General features: G+C 46.5%; 1 protein-coding gene across 5 annotated transcripts in view; it reads right to left on the bottom strand.

Annotated features, from left to right (window-relative positions):
* Window positions 1–5,305: 5,305 nt before the first annotated feature.
* MASP1 (MBL associated serine protease 1) overlaps window positions 5,306–25,270 on the bottom strand; it is a 63,143-nt gene continuing 43,178 nt past the window's right edge. For 3 of the 5 annotated variants that reach the window (XM_019463473.2, XM_019463469.2, XM_019463471.2), the window contains one exon: window positions 20,600–21,807. In XM_019463473.2, coding sequence (XP_019319018.1) covers window positions 20,924–21,807 — 884 coding nt within the window. In that variant the 3' untranslated portion in view covers window positions 20,600–20,923. Of the gene's footprint in view, window positions 8,412–8,840; window positions 8,941–10,899; window positions 10,968–12,730; window positions 12,917–13,801; window positions 13,916–15,323; window positions 15,462–20,599; window positions 21,808–25,270 lie in introns of those variants that run through there. The other 2 variants (XM_019463470.2, XM_019463472.2) reach the window with 2 other exon arrangements.

Genomic DNA, 25,270 nt, shown 5'->3' with positions numbered 1-25,270 from the left:
AGGATTACCTGGGAGGCTCTTGCAGTAATCTAGGAAAAGAGGTGATTATGACCTGTTCCAGTGAGGTGGAAAGTTGGATTGAGTCTGGGTATATTTTAAAAGTAGAGCTGAGAGGATTTGCTGATGACTCAGACATGAGAGAAAGAGGAGCCAAAGAGGCCCCAAGGTTTTTAGCCTGGCCAACCCCCTTCGGCGACGAGGAAAGCTATGCGAGGAATAGATTTGGGGGCGATGTCAGGAGCTTGGTTATGGACATGTAAAGCTTGATATGTGTTGTAGACATTCTGTTAGACATTAAATGTAAGAAATGCAAGGTGGCAGTGGAATGTTCATAACAGCAGTTCAGAGGAAAGGCGCAAGCTGGAGAGATAATTGGAGCAGTCAGCATCTACGTGATATGAAATGTCATGAGATTTGCTGAGATTTTTCAGGGAGTGAGGCTAGATAGAAAAGAGGCCAAGGACTGAGTCTGGGGCTCTCTAAGTAGAGAGGTTGAAAAGAAGGAGCAATCCACCAGGGGCTGTGGAAACTGAGGCACAGAGAACGTGATTTGCTTGAGCTTTCAGAGCCATCAAGCCGCAGGGCTTGGACTGGAGCCCAGGTCTTCAGCGTCAAGGTGCAGAGCTCTTCCCCCTGGCCCAAAGCACCTTCTCTGTCATGGCTCCAGCTTGCTCTCTGGATGGGAGTCCTGCCCCTCTCCCTTGCGCGGGAAGTGTTTCGTCAAGTCTGAGCAGGACAGGGATTTTTGTTTCTGTTCTTCTCAGTGTGTTTGAAGTGTTTCATAATTTTAAAATGCACTCAAATTAAAAAGGCTTTGTGGGAGGCCTAGACAGCCAGGATGGGTTTGGGCATTGGACACACAAACTCAGACCAAAGGAAGATGTTGTCGGAGTTGTTTAAAGGAAGGATTCTGTTGTCTTGGATCCCGTTGGCAGGCCTGGGCCATGTGTGAGCACTTAAACTTGGGCATGGATGAAATCAACCAGATCGTGTCAGGAGATGGGCTAGATGGAATAATGTCACAGGATAAACAGCTCAGGGGGAAGTGTAGGTCTTCTCTTTCAAAATAGGTCAGCATCTTCTGAAACTTGGGTCTGGACCACATCTACACGGTGCCCTCCAGATTCCCAGGGCTTGCTCTGTTTGATTCTGGCCTGTGGTATGGCTTGGGGTCATAACCTGTTCATTTGCAGAAGCTTCCACTGGGACTGGCAGATGTTGGTGGAGGAGATGCGTTCCCACACACGCGGATCTGTTCATTCAGCACGCTTGCCCTGCGGCACCATCCGGGCTTGACACACCTTCCTCTTGTCATAATACTGTCTTGTCCTAATACCCCATTCTTCAGAGGGGACCCCCTTGGAGCCTTTGTGATCTGCCTAGGTGTTGAAAGGGTCTTGGCTCTTTTTCCTGCATCAGAAGCTCATTGCTGGGAATTGAGCCCGTGTTTTTACATGCAAACAATTTTTCTTAACGTCTCCAAAGAGAGGCCAACACACATCAGATGCAGGAGACAGTTGCAAAAACCGTGTTTGTGTCCTTCCCTCAAATTTAGAGACGCCCATGGCTTTCTTTCTGGAGATAAACACTCATGCCTGCAGCTCACAGAAAGACCAGGGGCCTGGAAAACCATTACTGCCCTTGGGTTTTGGTCTATGCCCTGTTTTCTCTCTGCTTCTCTGCTAATTCATCCTGAAGTATTATCAGAAGCTGGGAATCTCTTAACAGTGTCTCTTTTGGACTTAGCCCTAGGTTCTCAGACCTCTGAAAAGCAGATTCCTGTCCTCCCTCCATACAGGCCTGCACTCATTCAGGACCAGAAGGTCCCTTGCCTGATGTCAGAAGCCATCTTGAATCCCCTACCTTTGGTGTCTTCTCCTTTAGTTACTTCTCTGCATTAAGGCCTCATTGGAAAAGTCAAGTGATCATATCTCCCTTTGATTCAAAAAACTCAAATGTTTCCCCATTCCCGAAACCAAGCTGAGCATACAAGGCCTGCACTTCATATCTGCCTGATGGTGTTCTCTTTTCTCCTAGTTCTTCTGGTTTTCCAGGAACACCAAGTCATTCAGATTCCCCCAAACATCCACTGCCCTTTCATATCCTTTGTTTTGCATATGCTGTTCCCCCATGCCTGGAATACTTTCCCCTTCTTCAGTTTACCATTGCAAAGTAAAAAAGACTGTTCTTTCCAGGAAAATACTCATGCAGAGATATCATAGTGATGGTTTTGTGGCTGAGAGTCAGAACATTCTGGATTGTGGGCTAGAGCAGCAGGGTGCCTACCTCACCTCTGCTTCCCAAAAGCTACATGACCTAATCAAAGACCCAAGCTGGAGTAAAAGAGGCTCCCAACATTCTTCAGGAGCCACACACTGGCAGGATAGCTTAGAAATGTGGTTCTCAAACTGTATGCACATTAGAGTTACCTGGGGAACTTTTAATCCCACCCACCAATGCTCAAGACTTACTCCTGGTTATATTCGAGTCTCTGGGGGCTGAGACTCAGACATTGGTGTTTCTGGTGCCTCCTGTGTGCAGCCTACCTTGAGAACCATTGGGGTAGAGCCAGTGGAACCCAGAGTCCATCAGAACTGGTTTCAAATCCCAGTTTCCCCATCTCCTGACCGAGGGACCTTGGGTCACATTTTAAAATAGAAACTTTTAATTTTAAAATAGTTCTTTTTTTAAGTTTACTTATCTTCAGAGAAAGCAAGGGAGTAGCAGGGGCAGAAAGAGAGGGAGAGAGAATCCCAAGCAGGCTCCAAACTGTCAGCACAGAGCCTGACTCAGGGTTTGATCTCATGACCTTGCGATCATGAGTTAACCCAAAATTAAGAGTCAGACACTTAACAAACTGAGCCACCTAGGTCCCTAAAATAGTTTTATAATTACAGAAAAATTGTACAGATGGTACAGAAAGTTCCCATAAACCCTTCCCCAGTGTCTCCTATTATTAACACCTTATGTTAGTATATGGTTCAATTGTCACAATTAATAAACCAGTATTGATGTGTTATTCTTAACAGAAGTCCATCCTTGATTCAGATTTCCTTCATTTTTACCTAATTTCCTTTCTCTATTCCAGGGGGCCATCTAGGGTCCTATGTCACACATTTAGTTTCAAGTATCCTTAGGCTCTGTGTTAGTTTCCTCAGACTACCATGACAAAGCACCCCAAACTGCATGGCTTAAAACAACAGACATCTATTGTCTCATAGTTCTGGAGGCTAGTGGTCTGAAATCAAGAATTGGTGGGGCCACGCTCCCTCTGAAACCTCGGGAATAGGGTTGGGGGGTGAGAATCCTTCCTTGCCTATTCCCAGCGTGTGGTTGCTAGTGACCCTTGGCCTTCCTTGGCTTCTATCCGCGTCCATCATACATGGCGTTCTCCTTCATAAGTCTCTGTCTCTGTGTCTCATCTTCTCTTCCTATAAGGTCACCAGTCATATTGGGTGAAAGGCCCACCCTACTCCAGTATGACCTTGTCTTAACTAGTTGGATCTTCAAGGACCCAGTTTTCAAATAAGGTCACATTTGGAGGTCCTGAGGATGAGAACTTCAATGTATCTTTTTTAGGGATACAGTTCAGCGTATTATAGACTCCTCTTGGCTGGGACAGTTTCTCAGACTTCCAGTAGTTTTGATCACCTTAACAATTCCAAGGAGTATTGGTCAAGTGTTCTATAGACTATCCCTCAATTGGGATTTTTCAGATCTGTTTCTCATGATTTTAGGCTGGGGTTATGAGATGAATGGAGGAAGAGTGCAGAGATACAGTGCTATTTTCATTAGGACATATCAAGGTCATATACTATCAACATGACTATCATTGTTAATATTAACTGTGATCACCCGGCTGGGGTAATGTTTTTGTTAGGTTTCTCCACTCTAAAGTTACTTTGCCACCCCCACCCCCAGCTCCCCCATTTCCGTACTGTACACTTTGGAAGGAAATCACTATTTGCACCCCACACTTAAGGGAGGGAGAATTATGTTCCATCTCCTTTAGAGCAAATTATTTATATGAACCATTTGGCATTCTTCATGGGAGATTTATCTATTCTCCCCCATTTACTTATTCATTCAATAACTTACGCATGTAAGTATACACTTATGGATATGTATTTTATACTTTGGGTTGCAATCCAATTCTGTTTTGCTTTGTTGCTCAAAGTGTTCTTGCTTTGGTCATTAGAGATCTTCCAGTTGGCTCCTGTGTCCCTTTGACATACCCCCCATCACTGTGTGTGACTACCTTATTCTCTGGAACAACATACTCCAGGCTCATCTTGTATATTTTCTGTGCTAGTCCTAGAATCAGCCATTTCTTTAAGGATCCCTCGTTCCTTTTATTGAAGAATAGTGTTAGAAACCAAAATCTGGACATTAGGTGTGCTTGTTGCTACTGGGGTGTTGGTGTTTGTAGGTTGGTCCACATTTTTAACCTCACTGTTTTAGTTTTCTTGCCTGTAAAAAGGGGAGAAGAGAGTAAGAGTACTTTGTGAAGATAGATGAGAGAATTATGTAAGAGCTTAGTGTGGTCTCAATCAGATAGTGAATGTTCAGAAATGTTAGTGATTATCTCCCACAGAACTTTTTATATTTGAGCTACATTTAGTTTCCAGAGTTCTTTCCTATATGGTAATTCATCTTATTCTACAACCCTCAGACAGGTAAAGCAAAGATTTTTCTGCCAGTTAATGGATGGAGAAATTAAGTGGATAAGAGAGTCAACCTATGCTGCACTAGAACCTAAGTCTCTTGGTTTCAAGACCTATTCTAGACCCAAATTGGTCACCATCTCTGCCACATGATCAGTATAGATTTCTCTAATTCTACCTAATCCTACCTATCATTGCTTGAAGGGCTTCTTGTTGGTGCTAATTCTCTGATTCTTGCCATCGGAACAAGATTAACTCATAGCAAAAGGAAAGTACACACTACAATTCAAAAGAGTGCACTCATAGACATGGTGCCATATTTTCTGAACCAAACAATTGAACACATGATGAAAAAATTTTTTTTCTATTCTGGGAGTGGATGACAATCAAGAAATGTAATTTGGATGCTCAAAGATAAGCATCCTGGAATATTTTGATAATTTACAGGAATAATAGGACAAGGTGTTTAATCAGAACTGACCTGAAAAACCTAAGACCTGCTATTGTATTGACAATATGATCTCCCCCACTATCTCTGTTCATAGTACAGTGATACTAATCAGATTCAGAGAAGTGTTGATAAATGAAAGTACGACTTACCAGAATCATTAGTGCATGAAAAACATACAAGCCAAACAGGATTCTTTGACTCAACGCAGAAGTTTATTGGAACAAATGTGTAGCTACTCACAAAAACAATAGCATTTGTTGCTAATGAAGTTGGCATGATCATTATTGCAAAGAACATTCATGGTATGGAATCACAGCTACAAACTCTATTCTAGGGAGGTGGAGTTTTGTTACATAGAAAAGGGACCCTAAGAGGCAGCACATTTTGAATTTGGAATGGGCTGCATTTGGAGCTAATGAGTTTCCCACCTCTAGATAAGATGGTCCTAATAGACACTCCCACCCTCTGCTTCTTTTTTAAAAAAAATTTTTTTTTAATGTTTATTTATTTTTTGAGAGAGAGAGAGAGAGAGAGAGCGCACAAGCAGGGGAGGGGCAAGAGAGAGAGGGAGACACAGAAGCAGGTTCCGGGCTCCGAGCCGTCAGCACAGAGCCTGATGCAGGGCTCGAACCCACAAACCATGAGATCATGACCTGAGCCAAAGTCTGGCGCTCAATTGACTGAGCCACCCAGGCACCCTCCAACCCTCTGCTTCTATAACTCTGTGAGAAGTTTGGGTTTCTTGAAACTCAGCAGCAGTGCAGCGGCTGATAAATGCTTGTTGATCAAGGGTAAGCTGGAGTTCCAGAGCACATTTAGACATTTCCTCAGAATAAGGATAAAGGGGAAATAACAGGATGAACTGGGTCCAGCAAGAAGCCAGTATTTATGCACAAATCCTGAGGCTATTTCAAATGCTATAGTTGCCTGACTTTTAGAAGAAAGGCTATTTCAGATGGTGATTCTGATCCCAGAATCAGAACAATGTCCTTTCTCTGTTCCAGGCCTAGTAAACCCACCATTTTTGTGGGAGAAGCTAGTGTAATATGAGGAAAACCTGAGTGGACATTTACTCTTGTGATCCTTCCACCTGGAATGCCTCCCTCTGTTTTACCTGTGGGAATGCCCACCCTCCTCAAGGGTCAGTGCCAACATCATCTCCTCTAGGATTCCTTCCTGATGTCCCCTCTTCTTTCACATGCCTCCATATCAGAGTGGCTATTCTTTTGCTTCCATGCTGCTCCCAAACATAGCACTTGGCTGGGTTCCTTCTGTTCATGGTAGTCACTTGTGGATGTGTCAGTTCCACCTGTAGGAGCTCCTGGAAGGCATGAACCATGCTTCCCTCAACTTGGTATTCTCCATAGCCCCATCGGCACAGCCTAGCACATGGGGACACCTGGGCAGTGCTGTGAGGTAGGAAGGTATGGGGTTTTGGAATGTCTTACAGCAACTCCAAAACTTTGCATTGCAATTCTTTGGTGTCTGAGATAGAGCTCCAGCTCGTCTGACATATATCTGATGAAGTTGGGTACCCATTGCCATCTTCCCTTTACAGCATGGACCACAAGGCCCAGAGAGGTAGAATGACTTGCTCATGGAACCAGCAGCAGGCTGTGAATTGCTGTCCCTGAGCACTCAGCCTAGTGCTTAGTTTCTGTGAGTTCTCACCCCTCGGTATCTTCATCTTCCAACAAGAGGTTCTGACTGAGTCCACCAACCGCAGTGCAGGTTAAGAACTAGAATCTCCCACGAAGACCAATTTTGATAAAATAGAAGACAGGAACCTGGGGCTTCTGACCCTTGAAGAGCTTAAATCTCAGAGCTCTGGAGGGGATGAGGTCTCCCCAGAGACGAGGTGGTTCTTGGAGGGGAGAGGCATTCTGCCTGGGAAACACTTGTGATCTTGCAGTGCCAGGGCATTCAGGGTGAGGGACAGGGTGTGAAATCAGTGGCACTGCTGCTTGGGGTTAGCTGGGGACATAAGAAGGAAGGGTTCAGGGGTCTGAGTCTAGCCTACCAGGGCTGACCTTGTGCAGCTCAGGTTCCCAGGAAGGGTAGGAGCAGATGCTCTGCTTTGGAATGTGGAAAGTTCCCTTGGCTAGCACTTTGCTAGGTGACATTCTTGGAAACCAGGGCATGGTAGACGGGGTGGGGATGGGGAGAGCAGTGGATGCAGTATTGGGTCTGCATCAAAGCTCTGTTGAACCTTAAAGTCATTTTTGCCTTTTGGTTACTTCAGCTTCAACTCATCTCATTAGAGAAACATGTCTTTGTTGGATCCTAGACTGTCAGAGCTGGGAGGGTCCTTTCAGATGAGGGGAAGGGACTGGCATAGAGCCACACAGGAGCTGGGGGAAGAGCTATTTGTAAAACCTGGCATCTGACTTCCCAGTCCACTGCTCCTGGTCTGCCCCCCTCCTCCTGTCCTGCTTCTCTCGGGCACTCTCTCAGTTTCATGTCCAGCTCACATTCACAAGCGCATTGCTATGGGACATGCTATTGGACTTAGAAACTTGTCACTTTTTCTTTTTTTAATAGGGAACATGGATTGGGACTGAGAAAAGTACATGGTAGCAAAGAATCATGGAACATTTTCAGGCAGATGAAGGAGATGGTCAAGGTTGAGGGGAAGGGTACACACTGAGCAGCCCTAAGACCCGACGGGATTTGTGGGAGAACTTCATTTGCCTGGTAAACACAATGACTTTTGCTAAGTCATGTTTATTGAGGACTTATGTCTGCACTGTGCTAAGTGCTACGTATATATTAATTAATTTTATCTTCATCAGACTCTTCTGAGGTAGGTAAGGTATGCCATTTTTATAATATGGACAAAGAAACAGCCATTCAGAGGTAAAGCCACCTGCCCAATGATGCAATGTCAGTAAGTGATAGGGCCTGGCTTCAGCCTTGTATTCTGATCACTCAGCTACTCTACTCCTTTACAGAGTGTGGAGAGGGGGCTGAGATACCTCTTTATTGGCCAGTAATGGGTGGGCTGAACGAAATGGGTGAAAGGTGAGGGGTGGCCATCTTGCATCAGATAATTATCCTGTGCTGCTGAGTGACCCGGGGCAGGCGGTTGGGGGTGAGGAACAGAATTCAATTCCTTATCCTGGTGACCCTCTGGATCCAGTCTGTGTTGTAGTAGATGTAGGAATACACTCCATATCGGTCTTTCTTTCCACAGTCGTCGCCCCAGGACACCGTGCCCACCAGGTACCACTGGCCTGTCGCTTTATCCAGGGTCACCATGGGGCCTCCGGAGTCACCTGAGCAAGCGTCCTTTCCCCCTAAATGAAAAGGAGATACATGTTAAAGCTTTCCCCTTCCTAGCCCCAAATAAATCCAAAGGAGCCTCCTTTTCCCTACATCTGACTTGCAGTTCAGAGAATTGAACACGAGGGGGCGCAACAGACCATGTGACCCAAACCTGGACTCCGCAGTTCTGTCCGGTCTCCTGAGAGCTCAGTGATTTCAGTTATTGCAGGCAGGTTCGGGACTCTCCTTTCATAGGGGAATCCTTGGGCTTGGAAATGGGAATGATGGGAATTTCTTAGCACTCGTTTCTCTGACGCAGTGTAATTCTCCAGTGGAATCCTTCGTCTCGTGACCTCCCCCATTCCTCTCTGAGTCCTACTCTGTTCAGCCTTAAAGACTGGACAATCTCCAGTCCTTCCATTGCTGGTGGTGCCCTGTTGTATGCCATCCTCTTGACTTACCTTCCTTCTCCCCAGCACAGATCATGTCCCTGGTCACTTTCTTCTTCAGAGGGGCATAGGCCTCTTGGCATGTGCGGTGGTCAACAATTGGGATTTCAATCTGCAACATAAGACCATTGTTGGCTCTACCCCTGGCTGAGGAGTTCTTGCTGTTCTGATACCCCTAGAGCTGGCTCCTCCCCATCTCCTTCCTGGATGAGCTTAGGTCGAACCTTAGACCTGGTCTCAGAGACTATCCTATTGTGCAGGTGAAGGAACACTGAAGAATGGGGAGATCATGTTCTGCTACAGTCTTAGTCATGAACTTGCTGTGCGACCTTGAGCAAGTCTTTTGCCCTCCCTGGGCCTCATTTTTCTCATCTGTAATAATACTTGCCTAGCACATTCATTATTTCAAATATGGGAATGTATACAAAACATGGTCAATCTTCTCCCCCCGCCCCCATCCCTACAATTGCTGGCTGTGGGACCTGCGGCATATAGTTTACTTACTGCTTTTCAGACCTCTGAGATCGCTTCCTCATCTGAGAAATGGAAGTCACACTACTTGCCATACGAATCACATGGAATGGTCCAAAGAGGAGAGGAATAAGCAGATACTTCGTAAATTACAAACACCGGATAAATGTTAAGTCCATAGGGGTTACCACTGCTTGCCTTACAGCAGGCATCACAGTAGTATGAGCTTCTGGACACTGGGTTTGCATTTTGTCCACTTCTACTTACATAGCTTGGGACAGAGTCAATACTCAGCGAATAGTCTTTTTAACTGAAGCAATAAATTGATATGTAAAAGTAAGGTATTGTGATTATTATTGCCCTGGATTCAGCTTGGGGGTAAATGTTGGAGCAGATGTCTGGAATAAAATGAAGAAACATGTGAGTCTCATTTACCCACACCAAGAACTGAATGGGTCGTGGGACCCCAAAGTATAGTTCTTGTTGACCTTTGCCATTTCAGTCCCTCTTGGGCCATGGCCTTCCCAAATCACTGGGGAGAGAAACTTAGGGCAGAGCGGTCACAAGCACAGAGTAGTCACAAGCACATATCTTCAGCAGACCATCAAGTGCCTGACTGACCTCTATTCATTGTTCAGGTATTAAAGTGTTATTTTCTCTGGAGAGCCCTTCTGTACCCTTAAGATGAGGTTGGATTTCCTGTTATACATTCTGGAGCCTCCTGCACTTCTTCCTCATCACATTTATCATGTTGGTAACTACTTTCTGTCCCCCTCACTTGACTAAAAGGGCAGATCCAGTCCCTATAAGATCCAGGGACATGATCTGTCCTTTTACCCCCCTGCATACCTAGTAACTAGTACAATGTCCGGTACATGGGAGGCACCAAATAAGTACCTGGAAGTTAGTGAAGGAAAGGATGAATGGCTGTTGCAAATCTGAAATTTCGAAGTGTGTTAAAATAACATATGTTGAAAGGTCAAAAATTAGCTGTGGCAGTCACTAACCCCAGTCATGTCAGAGTCAGGCAGATCTTGGGGGGGGCGTCTAGCATTGCCCCTAACTTTGCAGCTCGAGATACTATACAATGATCTAGAGAGGCAAATGACTTGTTTAAGATCACCCAGCAAGTTAGTAGGAACCAGTACTTGGAGCTATGGCTCCTTACTTCTGGTTCAGTGTTCTTTTATGAAATGATATAAATGTGAACTCCTAAATGCAACTGTCAAGTTTATTACTACAAGAACTGCAGCTCTCAAGAGCCCATTCTTTAGCCCATTCTCTGGTATGTGAATCTTTATGGTATACTGATGGGTCACCTTTTGGGGTGTCCAAGCCTGCTGTTTTCTGGAAGAATTTCCATGAGCTGAGTCTTTAATATGTTACAGAAATACTGAACAATGTTTAGAGACTAGTGCCCCATGTAGAACAAACAGACCAAACTTGTTGGGGTTCAAAGTCCCAGTGAACTTTGGAGGTGGGTCTGGGCCCCTTTTGTCTCTCTCACCCAAAACTCTAAATCCCTGAGGGGAACATGGAGCAGAAAGGGTCAATGCAGGGCAGAGGCATCATTCTCTATGGGGCATAAATTGAACCTCACCTCCATCAGTGTCTCTGGGAACCTTTGCAAGAACTGTTTCCCCCAGCCACTGACAATGACCATGGCGCCTGGAGGAAGGAAGACACAGTGAGAGAAGAGAGGCTGTCTGTGGGGTTCTCAGAGGGTTGAGTCTTGCTGTCCCATCATTCCCTGCATGGGAAGGAAGGGCTGAATTTGTCCCCTTGGAGAACGGCAGCATGGTGGAGAGGAGAACTGCTGGGTTGGAGCTTACCTGCAATAGAGGTTTGGACATTTGTTTCTAGGACTCATTAGCTGGCTAATTTGTTGTCCAGTTTCTCCTGCTCCCAACTAGCATGGAACTTAGGCTCCATTAAGTTAGTAGACTCAGCTTTCTCTCTCTTCCCTGCTATATCCTCATGCCTCCAGCAGTGCTGGTGCATAGTAGGTGTTCAATCAATAATGGTGAGAAATTAAAAAGTTCAGCCTAGTCCACAGTGTGCTCTGATGCCTTCGGGGAGCCCCCTCACCTCCCTCCCTTGCTGAGGCTTGGCTTCCCTGTCCATAAAACAAAATGAATTGGCTGGACTTGGTATTCTCTAACACCTCTCCCAGCCCTGATATTCTAGAAGTCTATGAAGTTGGCAAATATTGGGACAGTGTGGAAATGGGCTGAGCTCTGATAGAGCAATCATTTCTTCATTTGAAAAAGAGCCTGGACACTGGAAACAGCATTGGGTGTTAAGAGGGAAAACCTGGCTTCTGGTCCCAGAAGATACAAACCGTATCTTGGGTAAAGTCACTTCACCTTGTGAGGACTCATTTTCTCATCTGGAAAATGGGACTACAATACCACTTCACCAGGCTTTTAGAAGTAATAAATAAATTAACAAAAGCAAAGCAACTGGTACATGGTAGGCACATGACATTTGATAAAGCAGAGTCATCGCTGTGCCTTTCCTGTTGGCTCAGCTCTATTCAGCCATGTTTTATAACTTGATCAAACCGAAGAAGGTTAGCTACGATGCGGCACTACTGGGTTTAGACCAAGATGAAAAGAAAGCCAGTGTGTTTGAGTGTATTATTGAACTTAAATATCACAGCCACCCTATGGGGTATTATCCTCTGTGTAGAGGTAAGGGCCTTGAGGGTCTAACACTGTCTCAAGGTCACCCAATTGGGAAATGGCAGGGTGGGGTTTTGAATCTGTGTGGTGATGAAACCATTGTCTCTCGGGCCCAAGCTTCCTCTTTACTCTGCTTTGTGATGCTGCAGATGAGGCTCTAAAATGGGAGTTGTGCTTTGTTGAGGAGGAGGGGTCCCAGAAATAGGGGGCGTTTCCAGGAAGCCTTGCTGTTACTGTTGGCATTGCCCTAGCCCTGGGGGCTGGCCCTGGCTATTTCCCCAGCACCTCAGCACAGGGCTTTCTCCTCAGGCTTCTGAATCCCCTTTCCAAGTTTCTAGGTCCTGTGACTGCCCCCTCCCCCCTTTGTTCCCCCAGCCCCAGGAGGGGTGGGTTCTTCCTGTGGGTACTACCTGTGTTACATTAGCATTAGTATCCCCCTTTACTGCCCTAGTCCTCCAATGCCCTGTATTAAATTCTCTCTCTTGCGATAACTAGTCTGGTTTCTGTCTTCTCATCTGGATCCTGACTGACATAGTATTTACAGTACTGGTCAAGCCTGCCTATTTACTGTGTCCTGCCATGGAGCCGGTTCTGACTTAGCTGTTTTATAGGGGAGGCAGCGGAGGGATCACGCAGACATGGTCAGCAGTCTCGGCTGGCACCAGAACCTCCCCAGGGCTGGAGAAGAAGTCCCTGTGAAGGCACCTGCTGCTCTGCAGAGGCAGGAGCAGGGGTGCGGCAGAGTACCTTCCTGTGGGGGCCCCTCGGGCAGACAGATGGGCATCACATAGTCGTTCAGCACCGGGCTCTCCAACAGCTCCACCAGAGCCACGTCATTCTCAAATGTGTTGGGGTCATACAGGGGATGGAGGAAGAAGCGTTTGACTCTGAGATGCTGTTCATTCTCATCTGACCGGCGCCTCCAATGCTTACCTGGGCAAGAGAAGGCCCATGAGGCATGGGGGTAATGGAGACATGGAGGGTAAGATCACACCTTGTCCCCAGTCACCCCCTGTCCCACCCAGCCTGCTTTCAGCCTTAACCCTTTTCTGCCTCTCACTGCTCTTTTCCCAGCCATCCCCTTACTCGACTTCTGCAAAGTCATGGGCTCCTACCTCTGGCTTTCTTCTTGAACTGATCCCATTGCCTTATAATCCTCATTCTGATGATCATTGCCACATGTCCAAACTATATAATCACACTTCAGTGCCTCAGTCAGGTGTTCCCTCCTCCATGAAGCTTCCCCGATTCTTGCGTTAGATTCTTCAGTTAGAAGTCTCTTTCTTGTGAATTCCAATGGTACCTCATCTGTTCCCCTCCTATAGGACTCTCTGCTTCCTACCTTATACTAGAGGTCTCTGTGTTCATATTCATAGTAGGCTGTAAGTTCCTTGGGGTGCAGGAACTGGCTCTTAATTACACTGTGTTCTTAGATCCCGGCATAATGTCAGTAGGTAAGTATGTGCTGAACCGAACTGAATCAGCTGATGGTCTAGATTTTATAAAAGAGAGGGTCAGCTTGGATCATCTGTGTGTGACTTACCTGAAACCATGGATTCATAGAAGCCTGAAGTGTCTTTAGAAAATATCTAGACTGGGATCCTTATTTTACTTATAAAAACTGAGGGCTGGACTTCAACGACTTGCTCATGGTCTCACTACCTGCAAATCATAAACTTGGGCTAGGACTGAGGCCTCTGGACTCCAGTTCTAGATCATTCTTCGTCCCAGGTGTCCTGCCCTGATGAGTGAGTGAGTGGACACAGTCTATGCCCGGAACCACTGTTGGCTTTAGGAGTCAGCCTGCCCCTCACTCACCCAGGATGATTTTGAAGTCAGAAGGTCTGATCAGGTCTGAGTCCTGTAGGGCTGGGTATTCTGGATTGAGTAACTGGTGGAGGCAGTGAGCCGCGGTCACAATCCAGCTGGAGCCTGAGAACAGAATTGTACATAGGTACTGCCCTAGACTCCCCCTCCTGCCTTCTATTGCCTTGAGGTGAGAGCTTCAGACTACTTCAGGCTTTCCCCTTTCCATTGTGTTTCACAGCCCGAATTCAGACACTCATTTGACCCTAATCTGAAGATGAGGATTTAAATCTGTGATTTCATCTATCTATTCTAACCAAGAGGCCAAGACTGAACATCTTCAATGGGATTTTAGGGTTCCCTTAAACCTATGGGCTTGGTGAACTCCACACAGCCCAAGATGGGTCCGCAAAAAGCCTTGTGCTTACTGGCTACCCTTTAGGCATCAGCCTCAACTGGGAACTTCTTAGAAATGCAGACTCTCAGGCTCTGCCTCAGATTTACTGAAATAGAATCTTTATTAATTCTATAATAAAATCTGGGGATTTTAACAAGACCCTCAAGTAATTCCTATTCATATTAAAGTTTGAAAAGCACTGATCTAGCACGGACATGTCCTTACCTGACTGTACTGTCAGGAAGGTGAGTCAGTGAGAGACGAGGCTGGCAGCCTGGGAGATGTCCAGGCAGATGTGGACCCATTCATGCCTTCTGATCTCTCAGAGATCAGACCAGGAACTGGCCAGGGACTCTAGGTTGCTATTCATTTTTCCTATGATGTCAGAGCTGGAATGGATCTTTGATCATCTGGACCAAACTGCAATGGGAAGAGCTGCCAGCCATTTCTTTCCCACCCTTACTCCCCTTCCCACCCACGTTCACTCCTTGCAAAATCCTGACCGTCCTATTTCCTAATCCTTTCGAATCTGCCTTATTTCTTTCCCTTGTCCCATGTCCTCATGCTGAGGCTAATGACTTCCCTCCCTACAATTGCAATGGCTACCTCACTGAATTCCTGGCTTCTGGATTCACTCTTCCTTCAATCTGTGTTACCCTGGCAAGAACTTTCCATAATATGTTTATAAATCTGCAGCAGCCTTCAGGAGACATCTAAATTCCTAAATATGGCACTCAGGGCCTTTGTAAATCTCCCTTCCCTGACTTCTCCAGGGTGAGTTTCCTGGTTCTCCCCAGTCCCACAGCCCTAGTCACCATGCCTTTGAGCTGCACATAAGTGCCTTGTAATTCATGTTTGAGGGTCTGACTCCTTGACTTAGTCCTTCCCAGTGCCAGAGACTGACCAGGACTTCATAGGTGTTTGTTGACTGAAGGAGCAACCTAGAGCAGGAACACATGTCTCCTAGCTGCAGTTAAGGACTCTTCCTACCACACTGTCCTTCTGGGTCCTGCTACTAGTGTGGACAGTGATTCTCAATGAAGAAATCTTGATCAGTCTCTAGAATGAAGGTTGGTTCCCTTCACTTGCACCCAGTCCCCGAATCCTGGGTCCCCCACCCTTTCCACATCTCCTTACCTAGAAGGGAGCCCCCACAGAAGGGCTGCTCACTCCAGTGTGACAGCATGGCAATCCAGGGGGTGGTGCCCTTCTGGGCTGGGCGTCCATTGAAGATCCTGGCCATCAGCTTCCGGGAGAACTTGGGGAGCCCACACACTGCAGCCAAAGGAGGGAGGGACAGATCACACTCTGGGCTTCATCTTGCTCTTTGCTAGAGGTATGAGCTCATCATCGTCTTTTAGGAACATCTATTATTTTTGATTTCCCAGCATTCACTGCACTTTAAGTAATAGCACCCCAGTTTTCCTCTGGGGTCTACTCTTCCCTCATTCTTAGTCCATTATGTCCTGAGTTGGAATGATCTTACATCTGTTTCCAGACATAGGAATGTGACCCAGACCTAATGAATTAAATCCTCTCATCCTCTGGGGACAACAATTGCTCAGAGATGGGAATGTAACCCTGGCTAGCCCAATGAAAGCTGGCCTTGGGAATTTTGCTAAACGTATTAGAAAAAGAGAAGGCCTTTCTCTGTTGGGGTTGCTAAGCTGCTGGTTATAATCCAAGATCTATCAATGATCACTTCATTGAGAGTCTTCAGAGAATGATGCTACTAATGGAAAAAAGTGGGTCTAGATGATGAAGGATGAAGCAAGAGAGAGATTGTATCCTGATATTTGGGTTCCTTGATCTAACCATACCTGAAGTCTTGTGATTTGGACTTTTTAGCTATGTGAGCCTATAACACAAACACTCTCTCCCTCCCTCCCTCCCCCGCCCTCTCTCTCTTCCCTAAGCTATTTGTATTGGGTTTCTTTTACATGAATGAAAGAGTCCTGACTAATAAAGAATTTTCATGCTCTATCCAGGGGGATCTCTTTTCAGAGAAGCCCTTCCTCAGGGCCTTGGGGGGTTGAAGACCCCTCCAAGGGTCTCCCTGATCCATATTGTTTCCACTGACTTGGATTCACAGACACAGACACACAGCACCTTACAGCTGAACAGCCTTGGAGACCATCTAGTCTATCCCTCTCATCATACACCTAAGGAAACTGAGGCTTTAAGAAGGGAATTAACTTGCAAAGAGCTACTCTATGAGTTAGTGGCAAAATTCTAATCTAGGTCTCCTGACTTCAGGGCTTTTCCCACCATATCCAGCACCACTAACTCTTACTATGTGACTTCCTAGAGCACTCATACCCTAAGCCCCTGGATCCAGGTAGCCATTTGCCTTCTTGGTAGCTGTCACCAGGCTGCTGAGTAGGGCTGGGGAAATCCCAGATGGATGTGCTTTAACCTTGACTGCATCTTCAGTATCTTCCAGTAGCTTCATTCTACATGCCCTTGGCTAATGTCTCAGGCTAATGTCCTGTCCCCACTCCCAGCAGAATATCAGAGCCCACTGGGTGGGAACTCTCCCAAGCATTCTCTCTCCATCTTCCCCTGTCTATAAACCTTTTTCTCTTCAGAACTAATTCTGGACTCTGGATCTTCTCACTTCCACACTCTTGGGGACCTGGCTTGGGAGATTCTCATCCCTCTCTGATATCTTGAATCTTTCCTTTGCCCACACCTCCAAAACATGGCCGTGTTCTCATCCTGAAATTGCACTTCCACTTTCCTGGCTTCTCATTCATTCTACAGTCTCTCCTTCTCCTCCCTTCCATAGCCAAACTTATGGAAAGAGGAATTGACAGTTAGTCTCCACATCCTCTCCTCTCCTTTGGAGGTGGATTTGGAAGAAGAAAGTGCCAGACTGTGCATACACTTGGAAATAAAGTGGCTATTTGGACATTTAGTAGATCCACACAATATATGGAGGTAGAATGACTCTGGACTCATACATGGGACTTCAAAAGACATGTTTTCATGTGTAGGAAAACAGGATTTGAAATTTTCTGTCATATATTCTCTATGTCCAGGAATTCCCCTTGTCCTCTGGCTCCTTATTATTAAAGCTGAGCATCCATTGTTTTAGGTGAGGCTGGATACAATTCTGACTTTTGAAAGAGCAAAGTAGAAAGAAAAGTTGGAAATTTAAACTTTCATTTGAAGAGTCAAGGATTGTGGTAAAAGATTTGTAGGTTTCAAGGAATCCAAACCCAGAGAACTAAGCATATAATCATATAATTTTTACTGTAAGTCATAGAGAAAAGTGGATGTAAGGATAGTTGGATAATTGCCTGCCTCAAGAGAGAGAGATAAAACCTAGGAAAAGTGTGGAGACAGAGGGGGGAAATGAGGGAGGGAGAGAGGAAGGAAGGAAAGAGAGAGAGAGAGAGAGAGAGAGAGAGAGAGAGAGAGAAGAGAGGAGGAGGAGGAGGAGGAGGGAGAGTTGGAGATTTAAACACAGCAGGGGCCCTGCTTCCTAGAGCCTCTGAGTGGACAGTAGAGGCTGGGTCCTTGTCCCTGGGGAGTATCCTGCCTGGAGGTTAGCTTCAGACTGTCCTGTGGCATTGGCACTGTTGACTACTGTACCCTTCCTGATACTGCCTCCTTGGCTTCTGAAGCACTTCTCTGCCTGTGTTTCTGACCCCTCTTTTTTGTCTCTTTCTTGGAGTTTCTCTTTTCTCCATGCCTTCCATGCTGTGGCACCCTTGATCAGTCCTTGGCCCATTCTTCTGGACACTTCCGGTAGATAATAGCAGTCTCCTGTGGCCATCCTACTGTACCCTGATGGATTCCAAATCAGTATCTCTGACCTGGCTTCACTTCTCAGTGATTCCCTTCTTGCTTATTCATTCCTTACATCTCCAGCTGGATTGCTCGTGACCTTCTCCCCTCTGATATTCCAGATGTCTGTTAAGGTCTGCATAGATTGCATCCTAAAGCTGGTAAAAAAAAAAATCACCAGGGGAAGTAGAGAGTAATGTGACTCCTCCCTGCAATGTCACAAGGTGGTTTCCATGTAACCTCATGATACCTCAGTGTCTCAATATGTCACAACATAAAGTCCTAATATTTAGAGGATAGTAAAAATCTGAAACACATTAGAACGCAAGACAGGATAGTGCTCGAGACCAGCTACATATACAATGTCAAGCATAATTTAGGATTCTTTTAGTTCTCAATAGTGTAAAAAACATGATATTTTCATTATGATACGAACCCCAAACAAAGGCAAACCATGAGCACATCCATGGAGAGCCCTCATGAGCAGGTTAGCTGTGCCCTCCCCTCCCCACCAGCTCCATGTCTGCACTATTTCACACCAGGCCTATACACTGAGCCCTGCTGAATACATCATTTGAAGGTTTTAAACTCCCCCAGCTCCCACATCTGCACTGGCTTAGCCATAGGTCTGGTGGGTTTGCACCTTTTTCTCCAGCACCTTCCCCCTCTCCCCACTTCCCACACTGTGCTGCCCACCCTCAGAATCCTCTGCCAGTGAGACCCAGGAATCTGCATTTCTAAGGAGCACTCCAGGTGATTCTAATTTACTCCCAATTAGAGAGTCACTGGTTACAGGGCATAGTGCAACCATTGTATGGCCTTTAAGACTCCTTCCACCTTCCCTGATTCCCTGATGCACCTCTCCACTCAGGCATGCTTCCCTGCTTGATCTTCATCCACACTGGCCCTTCTCTCCTGTCTCCTGGTGTGTTCTCTGCAGCCTGTTTATAAAGCTCCCCAAATCCCCTTCAGCCCTGTGACTCTCCCGCCTTCAAGTGCCCACATTGCTGTGATCTCTACTCTTCTTACGACACTTCACTGCTTTCACCTGTGTGAGACAAGGATGCACGTGACCCTGTCTTGCATGCTAGTTTGGCCTCTTTGAAGTTAAGGACTTAAATGACAGGTGCTTCAGTGAAGGCACACAGCCTGGGGGGACACATGTCCATAACTGACTCCATTCCTCATTTTACCCTTTCTTGGATGATGTCCAAATGACAAAAAGTTGTACCTTTTCTGTAATGGGAGAGATAGTAGCTTAATGAGGGGCCAGTTTCCTTCAAAAGGTCAAAATACACAAACATCAACAATAACCAAACCTCAGAATGAAGGCTGTTTGTTATCCACAGAGGGTTTATTTCCACTTTAGACCCCTGACAGGAGAAACAGAGCACAGAGGCACCTTGCAGAGTAGTGAAGCTTGTGGTATGAAATATACAAAATACAGCATTCTCTATGTGCACTGTTCATAGACATAAGAGTGTGTTTCATGAACTGATTGGACAAGCGGACACTTCCCAATGTTCTCTTGGAATTCTTCTCAAGAGACTTCTCTGGCTGCCTTTCTCTGACGGAGAATCTCCAGAAAAGCAAGCTCTGGGGAGGAGGAACACAGTCAGCCCTGTGAGAGCCAGGGAAAGGCTCTGGCAGTCATAAGACTGAATGCTAGCACTAGAAGAATGCTGAGAGGGATCTGATGTCTTCCTTTTCTAGATGAGGAAACTGAGGCCCAGAAAGGGAAAGTGATTTGTGAGAAGTTATACAGCCAGTTAGGGGACTGGAACCCAACACTCTTGGCTGTCTCTCTCTCTTCCCTGCCTTTCATGGGCAAGTCTCTGCTTCCCATGACTCGGGCTCCTGGAAACCGGAGGGGTGGATCTCTCTGAACATCCATGCCAGGTGGGTTCTCTGAAGAGCTCAGACTGTAGGCACGCTGGGCAGTCTGGTGAGATCAGGTTACTCCTAATGTCCTGAGCCCACCCTTCTTCCATTTTCTTGCCCAGAAGCCCAACGGGACACAGTGTGGGCCTTCTCTTTTTCTAAACAATCCAGTTGGGTCTCCATGCCTAGGGCTGGGGCTCAGGTCGCCCTTGCAGATGATACACTTCAAAGCTGGAAGTTTGCTTCATGCTTGTCTGGAGCGGCAGGTGTGGACGCCAATGTTGTCAGCTGATATTGGAGAGTAACATATGGGTCTAAATGATGTGTTCAGAATTGACAATAGGAATTTATCAGGGATGGGGGGCCTCCCACTGATATTCTCCTCCTCCTGGTCACCACAACACCTTCCCAGCTTTCTCGTTGTCCTTTGAAATTCCTTTAATAGAGAACACAGGCGTATGGCTTGGACTACAAGAAGCTTTTGGGAGAGAAACCTAAGGAACAAAAGTACTCCAAGGCATCACCCTAGGAGACAGAGCCTCGGGGGTCTGATCCCTGTCTTCTAAAACCCTAGAAGAGACTAGACTTCTCTGTGCCAGGGCTGATCAGGGAAAACATACAGACTCAGCATTCAGGTCAACATAAGGAAAGATTTTCTAACAATCAGGTCCCAGCTCGGGCACACCAACATTGCAAGGAGTGGGTTTGGTAAGTGCCTCCACTCTTATGCAAGTGGAGTGCATAAGGCCACCGGGGTCAAGTGCTCCCAAAGAGGAGTGCTGGGATTGGCCAGAGGTCTAGTCTCCCTCACTGTGCTGCCAGGGAGAGTGAGGCCTACAGAGGGGCAGGGGCTTGCTCAGGGCCATGCACCCAGGTCTCTCATACAGCCTTTTCCTATACCACACTGCTGGCTCTCAGGGCCCCTGGGCTGTCTTAGGAGGATGAGAACAGCGCGTTCCATTCCATCTGGTCTGGTGAGTAACGTGGAGTGTGCTGTCGGAAGTGCGTGTGCAGACTCACTCGGGCTGGGGTGGGGCAGGCAGGCCCTGAGGAAGTCGGTCAGCTCACCGTTCCACCTGGAGCGCCCCCAGGCCTTGTGGGGAGCCCATCTGCTCCCACAACCAGTCCACGTAGTTGGAGACCTTTGTGTAGACCCCATAGACCTGCTTGCTGCCACATTCTTCAGGGCCCCCCCATGACACCAGGCCTTGGGCCACCCAGCGCTGGGTCAAGTCATCCAGAATGACAAAGGCTCCACCGCTGTCTCCAAGGCACGTGTCCTTGCCACCCTCATAATAGCCGGCACAGAACATGTTCTCCGTGACACTGTAGTTACCCGATCGAGACTCATAGCTGGTTTTGCACTCAGCGTGTGGCACCACAGGTAACTTGACGTACTGCAGGACATCGGACAAGGTCCGTGTGCCACTGCTGATGATTTCATCCACTGTCACGTTAGGATTGGAGATGCCCCACCCAGCTACCAGGCCCAGCATGTGGGGCTCCGGGCCTTCGGGCTCAGGGCTTGGTAGGCAGATAGGCATGACGTGGGGTCCCAGGGGCACAGGTTCCTGAAGCTGCACCAGAGCTATGTCATGGTTGTAGTTCTGGATGTTGAAGTCTGGGTGGAGCACCACTTGTGCAGCTGAGCTGTTGACAGCGCCTGATTTGTCCCGCACATCGTGCAGGCCCAGGTAGACGGTGACATGCTCCTTGGAGACTGGTGTCACTGTGTTGTCTCTTCGCTGGGAGCGCAGCACATGGGCTGCTGTGAGGATCCAGGACTCGGAGAGCAGAGCCCCACTCCCAAACCACTTGTCATTTGGCACCCTTGAGGTGTCCTCCACCACTATCAGGGCCTGCCACGGAAAGAGGCCAGGCTCGGCATTCCGACCCCCAATGATTCTCTTGACCAGGTTGGGCAGAGAGCGGGAGGGCTGACCACACACTGTAAGGAGAAGGAGGGAATGGGGACAAGAGACAGAGACTGGTCAGGTCAGACATATGGAAAGAGCTGCTGAAAGAAATTCACATCATTCACTGTAGATTATGCCACACGGGACCCTACTCTACATCACAGGGCCACACTAGCCTGGGAGAGTTCTGCACAGGTGTCATCTTCGACTTGTCTTTCTGGTCTGGCCTGTGTATGGTCTGGCCCTTCTGTAGCCAGTGCTATCGACAGACCAGGCCATTTCATGTGTGGGGGCTTCACCATCCTGAATCATTTCCAGCCAACATCACTTTTGGCTTTGACCAGCTCATATTCCAGAAGAGGCCCATGCTGTGGGTACTTAGAAAAGTTCTGAAAACCATAGGTCATGGGCTTTGAGCGATGGAAGGAAACTAAAAGACTGTCCAGCGGGTCACAGCAAACACTGGGCTGGGAGTCAAGATACCTGGGGACTTGACCCAGCTTCTCTCTCCTATGTCCTGTGTGACTCTAAGTAAATTTGTCTCTTAATTTTTGATCTGCTAAATGAAGCAGTTGGCCAATATGATCTCCATGGATCCTTCAAATTCCAAATTCCCTCAATTTTTATTTCATTTTCCATGGCCATCCCCATTTTATGGGAGTAAAACTCTCCAGAGGTTAAGCAATTAGCCCAAGACACATGACCATTAAGTTAGTAGGGGAATTAACTAGATTCTAAGATCAATGTCTTGTCCCATATCCCACAGTACCTCATTATGTATACAGATCATGGTCATGGGCTCTGTAACTTTTTCTTCTTTGGCCTAAAGGACTCATGCTATGAATGCATGCCCAGGGCATCGAAGGTTAGGGGAAAGTGGCATAATCTACAAGCAATGATGCATGGGCTCTGCTCTGAGCCACCCATCATTGCACCCAGGAACCATGTAGTACCTTCAGGGGAAGAAGAAAGGTCTGATCAAACTTCGTTCCACTGAGTTGTACCCCGAGCATGCACATGCACCACCAGCCTCCTGCAGCCAAATGTCTTTGGCCCATGAGCAGAGAGGGTCTTCAGTACCAGTCCCCTGCTGGCCAAGAACAAGCTCACATGGGCCTTCCCAGCAGGGCTCTTAGGCTTGGGAGGTGAGCCTGGTGTGAGTGTGGGCTTCCTCCTGGTTGCAAATGGCCAGGCTACATTCTTTGGTTCTGGATACTTTCAACAATTCTTTAAAGACCAAGGAATATTTGTGTTTTCTTGGCAACTTTGGGAGGTCAGGCTTTCAGCGACCCAATGTTTTTCAGATGCTCTTCTTCCTGATGCCAAAAGCTTCTGACATGATCCTTAGGCACTCTGTCCTTCACATCAGGCCAGATGTGAGCTGGCCTTTGCTAATTCTCTGTGGCCTGGTCTTTCAGAGTTGAAGGCCAGACTCCCAATTACAAGCAGCAGCCTACAAGGTGACATCTCAAGGCAATCTGTGACTGGCCCTGCACAACAACTCATTTAGTGCTGAAAGGGCCTCATCTGGTAAGGGACATGCCTGTGGTTGAGTTCATGCTTACAACAAAGCCAGCTCTGAATGGTGCCTTTCTTCAATGTCAGAGCTGGGGAAGCTTGGAGCACCACTAATTGACAGATGGAGAAATCGAGGTTCAGAGAAGGCAAGTGACATACTCAAAGTCATTAGTGACAGAGCCAGAAGTAGAGCCTGTTTCTTCTAACTCTTGTTTTATTTTCTGCACTAAAGTCTGTTTTTCATCTTGATGTGCTTTTGTCCTTTCAAGAGGTTGAATGATGCAACAAGCCTTGAGCGAGCTCATTGAAATGGGACCTTCTTTTTGGCTGCTACCCTTTTCCATCCAATCTTTCCTGGAATAAAGGAATCTTCTTGAAAAACTAGAGCTTCAGCTGCACTGAAGCCAAATTCAGACTCTAGAGCACTGGAGGTACTGAGGGAGGGCCCTTAAAACAAAAATATAATATTCTAGAATTCTGGGTCCATGAGGATGCCATGAAACATAGAGTGAAGAATGGCTCAACATTGCTTGTGTTGACAGCAAAATTCTTGGCTTCATCTTCCAGCTCTGCCCCTAACTTTGTGAATAGCTTTGGATAAATCAGTGCTCCTCACCGATCCTCAGTTTTCTCACATGTAAAATGAAGGGCAGAGAGTATTTGCTTAAAAAGATTCTTTGGAAAGGTGGATGTTATGATGTTAAATAAAATGGCTTTCTCCTTTCTGGTTTGCTTTTGGGTTCAATTTTGGTGTCTTAGGAGGAAAGGATTTAGAAATCTCTGGCATGGTCCAATGGTAAACCACAGTTCTTCCCAATACCAGGTGTTAAAAGAATTTCATGACTCACTATATCCAAGATGCTTTGTGTAAATATAGAGGATGATAACCATTGCAGGTTATAGAATGTTATGGATCACTTGGTCCTACTCCCTCACTTCTGAGGTATGGAATCTTAGCCCCAGAGATTACTTACCAAAGATCACAATAAGAAAATGACAGCACCAGGACTAGGACCCAAGCCCCTGACTCCCAGCTCAATGCCTCTTCCCCTTCCAGAGGTTGCAATATGGCTGCCCAGGATGGAATCCACCTGCAATGCTTTTACCTTTGGCCCACATAGTATTTTAGCAACATGGGGATTTGGCTTTCCAGTTTTCCACAGCTCCACCATTCCCCATCTTCTCTGAGGGTTCACATTGGGTGTGCTCTGTGCCCTTGGGTGTGCTCCTGGCTAAGCCTGAATGAGATGATGGGGATCACCAGGGTATGAGTGGGTTGACCTTTCCTCCGCTTCACCTCCTCCAACTTCTTTCTTAAGTATAAAACCCTCCCAAGTGAAGTCTTCCTAACCAGTCCTGACTCCTCCACTCCCAGACTACCACACGCAGTGAATTCCTCCTTCTGTAGGATCTCATAGCAACTGTGATGGCCAACATAGAATGCTAACATTTTCTTTGGTTCTTACAGATAATGGTAGACAACCCTATAGTCTTTCTATTTTAACATCTATATCTAACATATAGAAGCCTACTGAGTGGATATTGAGGGTTACTAAAAGGTACCGTTCAGATAATACACTGTCTCAGTTTACCCCACACTCTAATTCAGTAAAATACAAATGCCACGCAACATTTAACTGTACTGCAAAGCTCCTGCTGTTCCAGCAAATATGTAGGTGGGGTCAGCATCACTCCTCAGTGCTGTCCTGAATGGTTGTATCTTTTAATGAATTCTGCTTGATTAATTAAGTCAATTCTGCTATTTTTGCTTTTATTAAGAGTGTATATTTCTGTGCCATGACTATTAATTTTCTTTTTGGTGTGGATTATTTGTTTCACCCTACAGAGTGTGTTTGAGGCTACAGTTTTCTAGAAAGTTGATTTGAATATATGTGTGCACTATGATTGCAATGCAAATCACCTATATTTTTAATGCTAACACAAATATCTACAAAATGTCTCCCAAATCTCTATGCA

The sequence above is a fragment of the Panthera pardus genome, unplaced genomic scaffold (genome assembly GCF_024362965.1).
Source record: "Panthera pardus isolate Hobbes unplaced genomic scaffold, ASM2436296v1 HiC_scaffold_16, whole genome shotgun sequence".
Lineage (NCBI taxonomy): Eukaryota > Metazoa > Chordata > Mammalia > Carnivora > Felidae > Panthera > Panthera pardus.
Note: the sequence above shows the minus strand (reverse complement) of the source record. Positions and strands in the feature narration are given on the sequence as shown.